Genomic DNA, 14,683 nt, shown 5'->3' on the forward strand with positions numbered 1-14,683 from the left:
GAAACGCCGTTAAGAAATGTGGCTTATTTCTAAATTCTCCGGGTCGCGTGAAATTAGAATTATTTTATTCCATTTTCTCTACAGTCTGTGTTTCGAATTTCGATACATTTTAAAGGCCTCATCATATTATTATTATTATTATTTTGCTTTTAATTCCTTTTGTCTCATTTATAGCATTTGATGAATTTAGTGAGAGTATGCTTGCACTCGTCAAAAATGATTTTGAATCCAAAACCAAGATGTTAAACGTTAGGCTACAATCTAAAAATAATTTTGAATCGTATTAAAGATGTACCAAAAATAATTTTACTACTTGCAGCCCTCTTGGATTCTACTAAATACTTCAATTTTGTTGTAAGTGCATGAATGTGTAGAAGAATTAAATAGCCACAAGAAAGTGTATTTATTTGACTGTGTAGGAAAGGCAAGAGAAGCTTCAACAACAATATTTTTTAAATATATGTACATATAAAACTTGTAAGTATATGTGAAAACAATGATATTGAAAAGTTGAAAGAAACACGCAAGTTTGGCAACTAATGTGGATTTACATTTTTTTTTTTTTGGGAAGTTCGTTAATTGAGGCTTTACATAATAGCATATCTATAGACTAAAAGTACTTTTTGATAATTGATTGATTTTTAATTCAATCTTCATAAAAATAAATGTGGAATGCCCTTTTCTCTCCAACACATGCAAGACAATTTTATAAGCAAAAAATTAAATTTGTTTCCATAAACGTATCTATCAAGAAATACCATTGTAGGAAATTATAAAAAAAAAGGAATGGTGGTGTGGCTCGTATCCTTAACCACAAATTTTCTTTTCAAATTGACATAAATTAATTTATGAGATGACGGACACACTTTCATCACAAACTTTCATTTTTAAATTTAACAAAGACTAATTACCACATAGACTTGACAAATGAATATGATATCAATTATGAAAGAAAAAAATATAGTATGATGGCAACAATGGGTTGGGTGGAGCCAACTAGTTCCAACTTCATGAAATTTTAATTTCAGTTCCAAATTTAGTTGAGGTATTAACCTAATTGAGTCTAACCCTACCCTCATGTTATTTATGGTAATCCTGCCCTATATATCATGTTAATCAAGCTAGTTTTCCACTCCCCATAGTTTTTCCAGGAACTAAAAAACACCAAATAGGAATCATCAATTGCCAAAACCTACTATTTATACCTTTCAGATTGGTCAATGGCAGCAATGGCGTGCTCGCTTTAGCTTAATTAAAGAACTAATTTAACGTCTAAACGTGGAAAAACTGATTAAAAGGTAAATTTTTTAAAATAATAAAAAGTGGATTCCGTGACCGCCTACCTTTCCAACGGAACTGACCGTATCCGGTTCCAATTTCCAAATATCCGCTCTCCTTTTCACGCCCCGTCCACTCACCGCGGCACACTCTAACGACTCGTAACCTACATCGCCGGGTACAAAGGATTTAACGCGACCAGCGGCGACTTTTAGTCGGACACGTGGCGCACCTCCAGGGGTTTCCTCCCGAGGCCAAAGATCCGCCGTGGCACATCATACCGCGCGCGGTAGGTTTTCTCCCTCTCCGCGGTGGAATGAGCTCCGGCTTTACATGTGGCACCATCTGACGCGCCGTACGCTTCGATGGTCTCGTGGAAAGCGGAATCTAACGGTTTCCATTAACTTCGGGTGAGTCGGTAAATCATTGATTCTTTCTCTGCTTTTATTTCTCAACGAAATCTCCCGATTTGAGATAAAATCACAAACGTAGATTTGAAACGGAAGATAAGGAAAGTGGGGAGGGCATAATTTGTTATAGAAGTTGGGGATGCATTCATGGGGTTTGTTATGTTTTTGTAACTTTTTGTGACCTTTTTTTACTGGTGCACTGCAGGGGTGCTTTTAAGGGAATCGAACATGTGCGACTGCGCACATTGATTCACGCCGGTACAAAATAATGGGTAAAATTTGAGGGTACGAACTGAACGCTATCCATATGGGAATCGACACGCGTCCAGACGCATGGACCATATGCCGGGAGCGAGCCGGTTGGACCGAACCGATCTACACCGAGCCCGGTTCAGAACCTAGACCAGATTTGTAAACCAATTGGGTTGTGAGATAGACGCATGGAATTACCACCAATATTAGATTAGATGAAAATAGGATAATCAAAAGATAATGGCTTTAATTTTTAAAAAAAATTGCTACATAAATATCCTCATAAATATCGAATTTTGCATGAATATCCTTCCAAAATTGATATTTTCCTGTATGTCCTCATCAAAAACTTGTTTTGTCATTTTACTCTTTTTTTATATTTTTATTTTTGCATATCCACCCATGCTATCTAACGACGTTAAAAAATTAATGGTTTCAAATTAAAATGACTAAAATACCTTTAATGGGTAGACATGCAAATAGATCGTGATCCCGATAGCAGAATAAGCAGACAACGGCAATAACGTAATTTTAAAATTTTATTTTATTTTTAATTAATATAAATATGTTTTTTCTTAACACCGTTAAAACAACCGTTATATTACGAGCATTTGTACAATAAAGAGTTTTACGAAGATATACATGCAAATATCAATTTTGGAAGGATATTTATGTAAAATTTGATATTTAGAAGGATATTCATAAAAAAAAATTTTAAAAAAAAATATAATAAGATAGGATAAAGGAAGGCCTATAATTAATTACTTTATCTCTATTACTCACGAATCGCGAATCATGATTCTATTAAAAATAAACTGGTTTTATTGATCAGTCAAATAATCTACAGTGATATAGCTAAAAACTGCTGAGTAGCCCCTAAGTTTCTGTAACCAAGACTCAAGAGGCATCCTTCCAAGATACTGAAAGGAGACAAATTTAAAAGAGAAGGATAAATAAAGGAACCAAGTCACATCCGAGAGCAATCATAACGTGAGCAATGGAGCACAACTCTTCCCTGCAGCAATATTGGCCTCAAAGGGGAGGCCGATCCACTTCATTAACTGGCACGGATAACGACCCAAATGCGGCCGCGGTCCACACGTGAGATTGTCGCTTCGCGCCCACCCGGTGCTTGACGAAAGATTTGCCCCGAGACCGGGCTAACCATCCGGTTCGGTGCGCGCCCCACAAATTGGCTCCGGAGCCTTTGGCGTTGCTCCACGCGGGCTGGCATGTCCCACTCATCGATTTTAATGGTTGAAAAAGTAGTTACTGGTTAGGTTTGAGCCGGATAATGAAATGCTGGTCCCATGGGTTGGTATCAACTTTCTCTTTAGTTATATCATCTGATTAGTTAGGGTTTTGAACTAGTTTTGATTGCGTAGGGATAAGAACAACCCACCTACAAATTAGTCAAATTTTTGAAATTGTGGTATCCATCATCTAGTAGGGTGATCCAAGATTGTGATGGATCGAGACTTTGGTTTATCTCTCTGTCAAGGAGAGAGGACAATTTTTTTTACAAAAAAATGAAGATGTTTTTAGATCTTGGCCAATATGTTCTAACTAAAGTTATCAAAGTCTCCACTAACATGATAAAATTGGGATTAATGATCACTCTTAGATGTTAATATTGAAATTTATTAATTAACTGAAGGAAATATTTAAAAGGTTAAAAATGTGATTGAGAAACAATATCCTGTATATTTATTGTATTGATCGATATCTCAAGATGTATTAATTTATATCAATTGAGATAATAGTGACTCAAAATTATTGTATTCATGAGTGCCTAATATAGATACAAACGGAGATGCTATCCAATATAGAAACTATGAGTTTATTCAGGTTGTAGGTTTATCTAATTTAGTCAAAGTCATGTTTGCAAGTACTAAGTGTGGGGGGTTTTTTTTGAAAAAAAAGGATATGGTAAGGGTACCGTAACTCTTTGCCAACCTGATGTCAAAGACTGAAGCTATTTATTTGCTTTTTTTTCAAAAAAGATAATAATAAAATATAATTTTATAAGCTATTTTTTTTATTAATAGAAGATATTTTGCTTTTCATGAAACTCATTTTTTGGATTATATAATTTGCTAGTTTTAGCAACACATGTTTTTGAAAAGTAACCAAAATATTTTTTTCATGCAACTCCTTTATTTTGAATTTTGTACATAACAATTTCAATAAGATCTTTAACCAAACAATTCCCATTCTTAAAAAAAAAAAACTAGGAGGGGGAGGAAATCGGATAAAATTCAAATCCAAGTCATTATCATTCAACGCTTGATAACATTACCAACCAAGCAAATTGGCACCATCAAAGAATTACAAGTATCAACTTTTCCCTTTTATTATAAAAAAACCAAGATGAGGTGAAAATCAGATAGAATTCAAATCTAAGTCATTGTAAATCAACACTTGATAGCATTACCAACTAAGAAAATTAGCACCCTCAAAGAATTACAAGTATCAACTTTTCCAAAGAAGCCATGAAAAATCTATTTGTACTACAATGACTCTCGATCTAGACATAATACTCAAATGTAAAACCTTTAATTACTAAGCAAAGAGGCATGAATAATCTACAAACCTTAGTTTACATCTACAATTATTAGTCAATATATCATTTTCTTAAAAAAACTTTTAAAAAATAATTTCTACTTGTAATTGGTTCATCTAATTTAGTACTCTTTAGTTTTTCATAATTAAGTCCAAATGATTGGCTAATCGATGTGGCCTTCAAGTTGCTCCAATTTGTGCCATGTACACGTTGAACAGCCCTTCACCTCTTATTAAAATGTTTTCTAATATCCAAATTTGAGGACACCATGATTAGATCTCGACTAATAGACTTTTTTATATACAGAGAACTTCTGACTTGCTGCATTAGAACATCTTACAACAACTAATTGAAGACTTTCATGTTGTACGATATAACTAATTTTTAATTGCACATACTTGCAACCAGTTTATAATATTATTCTAAATAATAATATTAGTAAAGCTCGGGCCTCAAGTGGAATCGTTGGATTTTGCTCCAAGCTTCGCATGACAGCCAACTTCCTCATGAATGCGGTTAAACAAAACCCGGTCCTTCTCCGGCAAGTGCAGAGAATGGGTGGTACAAATGCGGACAACATGGAGCCAAAGAAGTCCACACACCTGAAAGGCTGGAACCCAACCTTGTCCATATTTTTCCGACACTTGTAGCATTTAAATCTTGTCCCATTATGGAGATTCTTAGCAGAAATGAGTTGTTGAGACTGGAAGTGGGCTTGCTTGTCCCTTCCGCAACTTACAATGAAAAGGCCCCACACTCATGTAGGAAGTGGGACACGGCACTTGAGATGTGATACTTGGAATGAGCTCATTTCAATTGCTTCACACGAGGTTATTTATGAAGTGTACACGGAGCAAATATTGCCGTCGGCCGTCGGTCTATATATCAGACATGACAAGATTACCTCATCACTGATATAAGTGGGGTTCTTCTATTTGACTCATTCCAGCTAAAGATTCCGATCGCGCAAGGGTATAAACAAACTTCTAATGAAAGCAAATCAAGTGTTGGGTTGTCTTGGGATGTGGTAGAACTTCTATAATTGTTGAACTTCCATAATTGTATGCAGTAAATTCACAATAAGGGCTCGTTTGGTTCGCGAAAAAAAAAGGAGGAAAAGTGTAGTCAACGAAAAAATAATGAGATGCCTCTTGTTTGATTGGAGTTTTTAAAAGAGAAAGACGGAAAAGTTGCATTCCTATGGGAATATGATTCCCACATTTTATGGAAATGTCTTTTCCAGGAAAAACATGAGAAAATTACTTTCCCATAAGGCGGAAATTACTCCATTTTTACTTTTTTCCAAAAAGGCCCTTTAGCATTAAAGAAGCATTTAAGAGGCATTAAAGACTTAATTTTTATTAAAGGCATAATAGGAATTATATATAACTTTCTTAGGAAAGTGGATGGCCAACCAAATATAAGCATTTTGGAAATTTGTCACTTTTCCATGGTTAACCAAACATACCAAAAGTACTTTTCTAGGTATTCTCTTCCTAGGAATTTGTTTTTCATGAATTATATTTGTAGAAGGAAAAATGCTTTCTGCGAACCAAACAAGCCCTAAAGGAGAGGTGCTAAATGTATTCACTTGAATGCATTCAGCAGAACTGTGTATCTGAATCGGAAGGATAGAGAGGGAAGGATAAAAAATAGTAGAAGGACAGCCTCACGGGCTATTCCTTTTTTTTTTCCTATTTTTTTAAAAGCATGGGATGGTTGGACTCCGTGGTCCTGCTTTGACTTTTCCATTTCTACTTAGGATGTGGATGCGATGAGATATGTGAGAGAAAAAAAATGCCTCATAAGATCTCTTTTGGTGCGTGGATCAGAGGATTTTTGTCCAATAGCACAAGACATGTCGGCAAACTTCTGTCCTTTTGTTGATTTTGTTCGAAAAAACCAAAACTCCACATCTATTTCTCAAGCAAAGATCAATGGATATAAAAACAGTAATTCAAGATAAGTAATGGATTGGCAAACCATCACTACTGATTTGATGTGAACACTCACAACTAAACTCGAGCAAAAATGCCTTTGTGTTTTCAGTGTGACTAGGTAGCGATTTTTAGTCTTGATTAGAACCTAGTCGCACCCGGGCTCAATAAAAAACTATCCTCGCGACATCCGGTCAAGCAAGGGCCTTCAAGATAATAAACACCAGACTCCATTCACGCTGGAAAATTTAGACACAAGGCCAAGCAGAGACGGGCTCGGACCATATATATATATATATATATATATATATATATATATATATGGCCATGCTATGAAGCCATAGGCCCATAGCCCAATCTGGACTTTGCTCAGATGTACCTAGGGCATGACTCCCCCAATGAACAAGGCAAAAGTGCATGGTTCCCCAACAATGATCCATTTTAAACCCTTGTGAGCCAGTTGCAGAGGATTGATGAGATGGGTATTAGTGCCATGAAACCAACGCAAGGCAAAATCCATCAGATAATTAGTATTCCTTGAATCGAGATCTTGAGAATTTTCTCCCTTATTCACACTACGAGCTGTGTATCATATGTCTCAATCTGATAAAGGTTACTCTTCAAAGCTTACCAATGAAAAGCACTGTATCATTTACCGATAGAAAATGTTAGAATGGCGGCAACAAGCACAAAGCAGATCATCTGCCAAGAGGTTTCTATCATCGAAGAAGGGCATGTTCTGTGCCAAAAAACAAAACAAGAAGGGCCTGGTTAAATTAGCAACTTGATACCTTATTAACTAACACATAATGGTTGACAAGCTCAGGTATTAAAGAGTACCATATAAACTTTGCCCCGGGTCTACAGAAGCTTTTGTGCCAGACTAGTAAGTGGAATTGCAAAGCAGTTCCATGGGGTTGGGGAGATCCGCCTGTGCCCACCCAAGTTGCTATGATAGACTGACAATAAAGCCATAAAAGTATGAGCATCTTTTTCATTCATGACATGGACTGAATTAACGCACAAAGCAAATGCTCTTGTTTGGTGTTGTTTCATAGAGGCAGACAGGCAGTGTGGCAGACTCAACTTACTTTTACTTCCAATGAAACCTGAATGAGAAATATAGGTATCACTTTTATGTCCTGTCTGAATTAATAAGCCATGACTGCATAATCCTTCACTGTTAAGCCATTGCTTAGTCATTTCACCAAATATAAGAAATTCAGACAAAATTTATATTGTGTTTGAACAAGACCCTTGCCATGCCAATACAGGTCTTCTCAAAGAACTCTACATGATCTTTACGAAATACCAAGTAAATGTATTCCTTATTCCACCTCTAGATCAAATTCAAATGAACCATGTCCATGCAAATAACCTAAACTGAAAGGAGCACACATGACTCAAAAGAACTGGTAGGTACCGGAAGGAGGGAAAAGGTCTCAAGAAAGCAACATTTCAATGTTTCTTACTGCACTATTTTCTAGCTAATCAATATTCCAGGCAAGACAATAACTCTAAGATAAAGACCACAATGAAAAGGATTGCATAATAGTATGATAAGTACCTTTCATCATCTTGTCTGGGTTGGAGAACATAACAGACCTGATGCATCAGCCCCCACCACTGCTATTTCACAGACCGCACAAATTTGGCCTTCAATGGCCGGAACAAATCGTGCCCGACAGTAAGGGCAGGATATATCCTTCTGCCCTTGGTAAAGTGGAACAAAAGTTGCCCCACAAACAACAAATGGATTCCTAGAATCATAATTCAACTGGCTTGCATCTTTCCTATCGCCACATGCCTGCAGCACTTGCCTAGCCTTCTTTGCTTGAGCCTCACTTGGGCTGCTCTCCACAAGCATCCTTGCGAAGTAGGCTGCTGTACTGTAGTTGCCTCCCTTGAAGCAGGTGCTCATGGCACTGGCTAGCACTAGCTTCATATGAATTCTATGGAGTTTGCAGTTGGCAAAGTAGGCTGCCAACTCCTGCTGCCAGAGCGAATTGTCCTTGATTTCCTTTCTTTTGACCTCCATCTTCAAGCCCACCACATACTCTTTCGCTATTTCAATCAGCTCTTTGACTTCATCAACCTCTCTCCTAGAGCCCACAACAATAAGAGGGATAGTGTGCAAGATATTGAGAAAGACCCGTAGAGCTTCTGAGAACTTCCCCTCTGTTGTGGCCCTATATGCTATTTTAAGTTTCTCGTCCAGCTGAGATAATATATACACAAGTGCTGGAGGACCTCTCACATTAGCGCTAGCAGACTCACTCCAACCCTTCTCAACAGCAATAGATATTACAGGAGCTGAAGCAAAAGCATTCAAGTATGTGTGACTGCCCATATGTAGATCCATGAACAATGGCTTCAAGGGAGCGAAGTTTCTGATGCCTAATTGTCGGTTAAGCAAGCGCATGGCGGTATCAAAATTCCCAGCTGCTGCATGCTCCCCAGCAAGTGATGATTTCTGAATCCAGATACGGCTCACCGGCATGCCTGGAGTAGGGGCGACAAATAAGGTGGCAGCATTACCTGTAGCTTTTGGAGCATCGATATCAGGTGGTAACTCCAAATCTTCAAGGTCCCATCCTCCTTCCACATCATTCTCTTCATCTGCCTCAGCATCCTCGACTTCCAAAACTCCATTCTGCATCGCACCCTCCGCATCAACAAGTTCCAAGCCATCATCACCCCAATCTGCCCCAGTGGCTTCTTCTTCCTCCTCATGTCCTGTCCTTCCTCCATAGTCCAAGCCACCTTCAGAAACTCCTCTCATGACCCTCAACATGGGCCAATCACCACTGCACACAAGGGGACCAGGTGGCATCAGAAGAGAACAGCCTTTGCCTTCAGGTAGAGAGGGAACATTATCGCCCAACTCAGCTGCAAGCCGATCCGCAATCTCCGTAAGACCATGAATAGAAGCTGTAATATATGCTAGGGGCAAATGACCTGCATTCTCCAAGATCTTGGCACATTCCTGTATATCACCTAGATACAATGCATTGTGGAACTGACCCATCACATCATTTTTAATCTCAGCGGTCCTCAGCATTTTGCAAAGCTTTTCTATGTTTCCCGTTACAAGATACAGGAAAGAGAGCCTTTCAAAATTCTTCGTCCTCTGGTATGCATATTCCACAATACTGGTATTTCCCTGACGAAGGGCCTCGATGCCTAACCTGTACCAGCAGTCTTTCTCATCTATCTCTTTTGCAGAAGCAACAGCTACCTGGATGTTTCCACTCTTGAGAGCCAGATAAAACCTTGTCTTCTGGTCTTTGGCAAAATGAAGAGCAACTTCTGCAAACCCTTTCTGCTGCAAATAAGCAACCACAGCTTGTCCACGCAGCTTTGAGCTCTTGATCATACTCATGACATGGTCGTATCTTTTCCTTAGAAGGGCAAGCTTAAACATATACTCTGTTGAATCAATTGGTATGACCTTGTTCTTCCCATCACGATCCAAGCAATAAATATTGTTTCCAGAAACCTTGGTTAAGTATATAGGAACATCGAGTGTCCTGATAATCCCACTGTCCCCATTTGGTAGGTAATACTTGATGTGGTTCAGGGTTGTATATATGAATACACCATTCTCATCCCAAGCACCACTTTTTACACGGATAGTTTCATGCAGCGTGCACAGGTGCACAAGTTTCTTACCAGCAATAACAATCGTATGCTTGCTAAGCAACGCAACAGTCTCCATGTCACCCGACCAAACAACATACTTAACAGAAGGAGTCTGAAGTTCCCCGAGAGTGATCCTCTGTTGGAGATCGAATATGACCACCCTATCCCCAGCCCTGCACAATATATTGCCTGTCCCAGCATAATAGATAGCATCAGTGACAATAGGAAGAAAAGACTTCTTCACAGTTTCATTCTTAAGATTTTTGACCAATACTTGATTGCTACTCCTGTCAAGGACTGCAAACCTATTGCGAGCAACAACTACTGCTGATCCCCCACTTCCCTTCTTTACCTTGATAACATCATCTTTTCTAGCACCATAATTGGGAACAATATAGAGTTCGTACGACCCGCCATCAACATCAGAACAGATTAATACAGCACTTTCCGTGGGGATAAAGGATAGTGTTCTAGGTCCCTGATTCAAAAAAATGGAACCAGGTCTTCTTATAATACACACTTGCTTTTCCTTCTGTGATGAAAACTCATAGGATCGCAAAAACTGGTCTCTGAAGTAGTAAAGAGTATCTTCACTCACAGAGAAGGCAGGGCGTTCTCTCTCCAATTTGAAAACAATCATACCACTGTCATGACCTGCGGCAAGAAGGTTCATCTCCGGATGTGCAGCGAGAATCCAGAAACGGTCGTGTTCACGCCGAAATGTCTGAAGAGCGGTACGCTTTGTAGCATCCCAAATGCAAATGCTTCTATCCTCGGAGTTGGACACAATGATGCCTTGCCTCGTATGGAATATAACACAGGATACATTGCTCGTGTGCCCTCTCAACGTGTCCATTTCCCAAGCCTCCGTATCTGCCAAACAAAAAGTAGATCTGATTAGATCCTTTGTATGTTTTATTTCTTTGACTAGAAAAACTTGTAAGTTCCAACAACCAAACTTCTTCATAGCAGTCGTTTAATTAAATAGAGAATGGACAGAAGATAGTGATTGTTAGCATGCAAGGAAGGATAAAACAACTAAATATGATAATCATGCTTTACATTGAAAATTCTAGTTCTAAGTTCTCCAAGAAATTTCTGATTCTCTTAAAGCAATCTAAACAGAATCAATAAGACCATAAGTTAACCTTCTATAGCCATGCAGAATCACAAATTATATTAATTTTTTGGTACGTCCAAACACTCAAACCAGTTTTAGCACTAAATTTCAATTTCTATAGTGTACTTATTTTGCATATGAATTATCAAAGTCGACATCTTGACATGGCCATAGAGGATTTACCATTCATTCGCCACAGCTTTACTTGCCTATCATCAGCCCCAGAAACAATAAGAGGAAGCTTTGGATGGAATGACGCCCAATTGACTCCACGATCATGACCTTCTAACACATACTTGACTATAACATCAACTCCCCCCAACAAATATGTGTTCATCCAGTTCAGACGCGAGGTGTCATCGGCTAGGGCCACTGTCTTCTTCCTCAATGCACCAATGTCCCAAACTCGGATTGTTTGATCCAAGGAAGCTGATACAACCAAGTACTCCTTTGGATGGAATGAGGCACACATGACATAGTGGCCATGCCCGGTCAGAACTGAAATGCAAGTCCTCGACTGCCAGTTCCAAATCCTGATGGTCCGATCATCACTGGCAGTGACAATCCAAGGGCACTCATTGTGGAATTCCACAGTACGGATGTAATCAAGGTGTCCAAGAAGAGTAAACAGGCACCGGTCTGTCTTGTAATTCCAGACCTTAATCTTGGAGTCATCTCCTGAAAATTGCAGCTTGAAAAATTACATTGGACTGAAACAAGAAAAACAAAGATCGGATTCCAGCCAGATCCAGTGCAGATATAGAAAAATATTTCACAAAGAATTAGAGAGACCAAGCACTTATGCATGCATGAATGCAACTAACCACACACTGACCTACTGAATCAGTCAAATTAAATGCAATATCGTGGAAAAAAAGTTGAGTACTGCAGATATTCAAAAACGATAGCTCTATAGCAATTTTCTTAAGGTTCTGCCATCTAAAGCCCTTTTTTTTTCATTTCCTTTCATGCACAATACTGAACGAAATGTTTCAAACTTCAAATAAAATAAAACAATACAAGGAAAATAAGAAGCAAAGCGTTGCCAATTGTTATGATAGTTCCTCACGGATATGCATGGAGATCTAAAAGCCAATAGTTTAAGAAAATGATAACTAAAAGACATTGTCCAATGAAGAAGAAAACGCACGGTTCTGGAAAATTCATCTTTTTTTTTTTCAGACAGAATAACAAAATTCGATCAAACAGACCAAAAAGTTTCAAACTTTAAGAAAAAAAAATAGTACAATTAAAGCATTGCCAATTGTTATGGAATTTCCTAAGAGATGCATAGAGATCTGCAACCAATCTGCTTAGAAAACAAAAGTTAAAAGAGATGTTCCAATGAAGAATAAAAGGACGATGAGGAAATCGGAAAAGGGAATAAAGGAATAAACCTCCGGAGACGAAGAGGGGTTGGGAATTATGGAAATGGACGCTGCGGACGGGGCCGTCGTGCTCCTCGAAGCGGTCGAGAAGGGTGCCCATCCGGTAGTCCCATAGCTGGATCACGCCGCTGTGGAGGCTGGCGAGGATCCATGGCCGCTTGCTATGGAAGCTCAGCCCCCTCACCCGATTGCTCTTGGTCTCGAACTTGGTCAGCATCTCTCGTACATTTTCCTCCGACAAATCTCTCTAAAAAACCCAGGGCGGTCTGGTGCTAGGAGGGAGAAATCGCGAGGGGATTGAGGAAGAAGGGCTCAAATCTGGGGATTGAGAGGGAAAAAGAGAGAGAGAGGATCGATCAAGATGAGGCGATCATGGTCGACGATGACAAGATCACCAAGGCCGATGCGGGTAGAGAGAGATGAAGTAGAACGAGATCTGGGTTACAGTAATGCGGTGGCATTCTCTCTCTGTCTCTCGGATGAGGTCTCATTCTCGTCGTTGGAGCTTTTTTTTTCTTGGCAAAACGGATGAATAGATAGCCGTTGGAGGTTTTTAAGTTGGCATTCTTTTTTATTTCTCTGTACCAAGGTGGGTAGTTAGGCCACAAGGGAGCGAAGCTGGAAAATGGAACGGGATCTTTGCAGTTTTTTTAATAATCGATAAATTAAATAATTCGAACCTAAATATATTTATAAGAATTAGAAATAAAATATTTAAAAATTAGACAGAAAGATTTGAAATAAAATTTTGGATTTTTTGCATGAATACTCTTCTAAATATAGGATTTTGCGTGAATACCTTTCTAAAATTGATATTTACATGTATACCCTCGTAAAACTCTGTTATTGTACAAATATCTTTAATATAACGGTTGATATAACGGTTGTTTTAATAATATTAAAAAAAATCATGTTTATATTAATTAAAAATAAAATTAAAATTTGAAATGGCGTTATTAACCTCACCATTATAACCCCCCCCCCCCCCCCCGACGCCTGGCTTCCCCACGCCCCGACCCAGCACCACCCCAATGCCCGGCTTCCCACACCCACCCACCCCCCCACCCCCGGCGCGCGGCGCCCGGCTTCCCCCCCCCCCCCCCCCGGCGCGCGGCGCCCGTGTAAAGATCTGAATTTTGGGCCTGTTATTAGGCCCAAAGAACTGAAGTCGGCAATGGATGCCGACTTCAGTTCGCTCTTCGTGTCGCCCCACGAAGACCACGCCGGCCGAACGGCCAGCGAAATCACCGCAAGCCCCCCCTCTTCCCTCTCCCTCCCTCTCTCTCTCTCTCCCTTCGTGAACTATCAGAGGAACCCCTCCCTATTCCTCTAAAAAAAAAAATCTAAAATTTCCTCCTCTAACTCTTTCCCCTTCCTTGAGAGCCGCGGCCGCTGCCGTCACCGGAGCCCCGTCACCGACGGAGCCGCCATCGCCGTCGGGAAGCCTCACGTCGACGACCGGAGGTGAGAAAGATCGGATTTAAAGGGGAAGAAATGAGGGTTGTTAGTGGGTTTTCCTTCCCCTATTTCGGAGAAGTTTTTTTTTGTGAAATTCGGTCGGCCGACGGTGGCCGGCCGGGGTCAATCCGGCCGAAACGGGTTCGGCCGGAGATGGGCGAACGGGGGGCCGGGCTTCCCAGCCCGAGCTCCCTCTCTTTCCTCTTTTTCTTCCTCTCCTTCTCCTCTTCTTCTTCTTCTCTTTCGCCGCCTGTGAAGGTGGGATGGCCGACGGCGGCTGGCCGAGCGCCGCCGCCGAGGGCCACGGTCGGCCGCCGAGGGCCGACCGGAGCCACCACCCCCCCCCCCTTCTTCCTTTCTTCTTCTTCTTCTCCTTCTTCTTCCTCTTCTCCTTCTTCTTCTTCTTCTTCTTCTTCTTCCGGCTGGGTGCTTTCCTTGCATCATTTTCCGTGCCCTGTTGTTGTCTCAAACCAGACACAAATGAACTTTGGGTGTTTCCCCTTGCATCGAATTCCGTGCCTAAATTGTGAACCGGACTTGGACCGGGTTCAAACTGTGAACCGGTTTCATCTATGCTGTGAATGAGGTTTGATCCAAGTTGAATGAATGGGTTTTGTTATGGTCTGATTGAACCA

General features: G+C 40.0%; 1 protein-coding gene across 2 annotated transcripts; it reads right to left on the reverse strand.

The window, feature by feature from the left end:
• Positions 1-6,947: 6,947 nt before the first annotated feature.
• On the reverse strand, positions 6,948-13,163 carry LOC103707916 (coatomer subunit alpha-3-like). Of its 2 annotated transcripts, XR_005507832.3 has the most exons (5): positions 12,600-13,163; positions 11,386-11,880; positions 8,008-10,955; positions 7,281-7,399; positions 6,948-7,179 (listed from the first exon to the last, which is right to left on the reverse strand). XR_005507832.3 is itself a non-coding variant. In XM_088713533.2 (4 exons), exons 1-3 carry the CDS (start codon positions 12,805-12,807, stop codon positions 8,014-8,016), a joined length of 3,645 nt encoding a protein of 1,214 aa, XP_088569659.2. In that variant the 5' UTR covers positions 12,808-13,163; the 3' UTR covers positions 6,948-7,399; positions 8,008-8,013. The 2 variants fall into 2 exon arrangements, 1 of the variants encoding a protein (XP_088569659.2); XM_088713533.2 differs by having other exon boundaries at positions 6,948-7,399.
• Between the last annotated feature and the right edge of the window lie 1,520 nt (positions 13,164-14,683).

This window comes from Phoenix dactylifera, chromosome 17 (genome assembly GCF_051530095.1).
Source record: "Phoenix dactylifera cultivar Ajwa chromosome 17, Ajwa_hap1_PhDact_Kaust_v1.1, whole genome shotgun sequence".
Taxonomy (NCBI): domain Eukaryota; kingdom Viridiplantae; phylum Streptophyta; class Magnoliopsida; order Arecales; family Arecaceae; genus Phoenix; species Phoenix dactylifera.

Excerpts from the sequence above, each read along its gene's own strand:
- LOC103707916 (XM_088713533.2), bottom strand. The coding sequence starts at position 12,807 with ATGCTGACCAAGTTCGAGACCAAGAGCAATCGGGTGAGGGGGCTGAGC. Across the intron at positions 11,881-12,599 it reads ACCCCTCTTCGTCTCCGGAG|GAGATGACTCCAAGATTAAG; the intron begins GTTTATTCCTTT and ends TGCAATTTTCAG. Across the intron at positions 10,956-11,385 it reads AAAGCTGTGGCGAATGAATG|ATACGGAGGCTTGGGAAATG; the intron begins GTAAATCCTCTA and ends TTTGTTTGGCAG.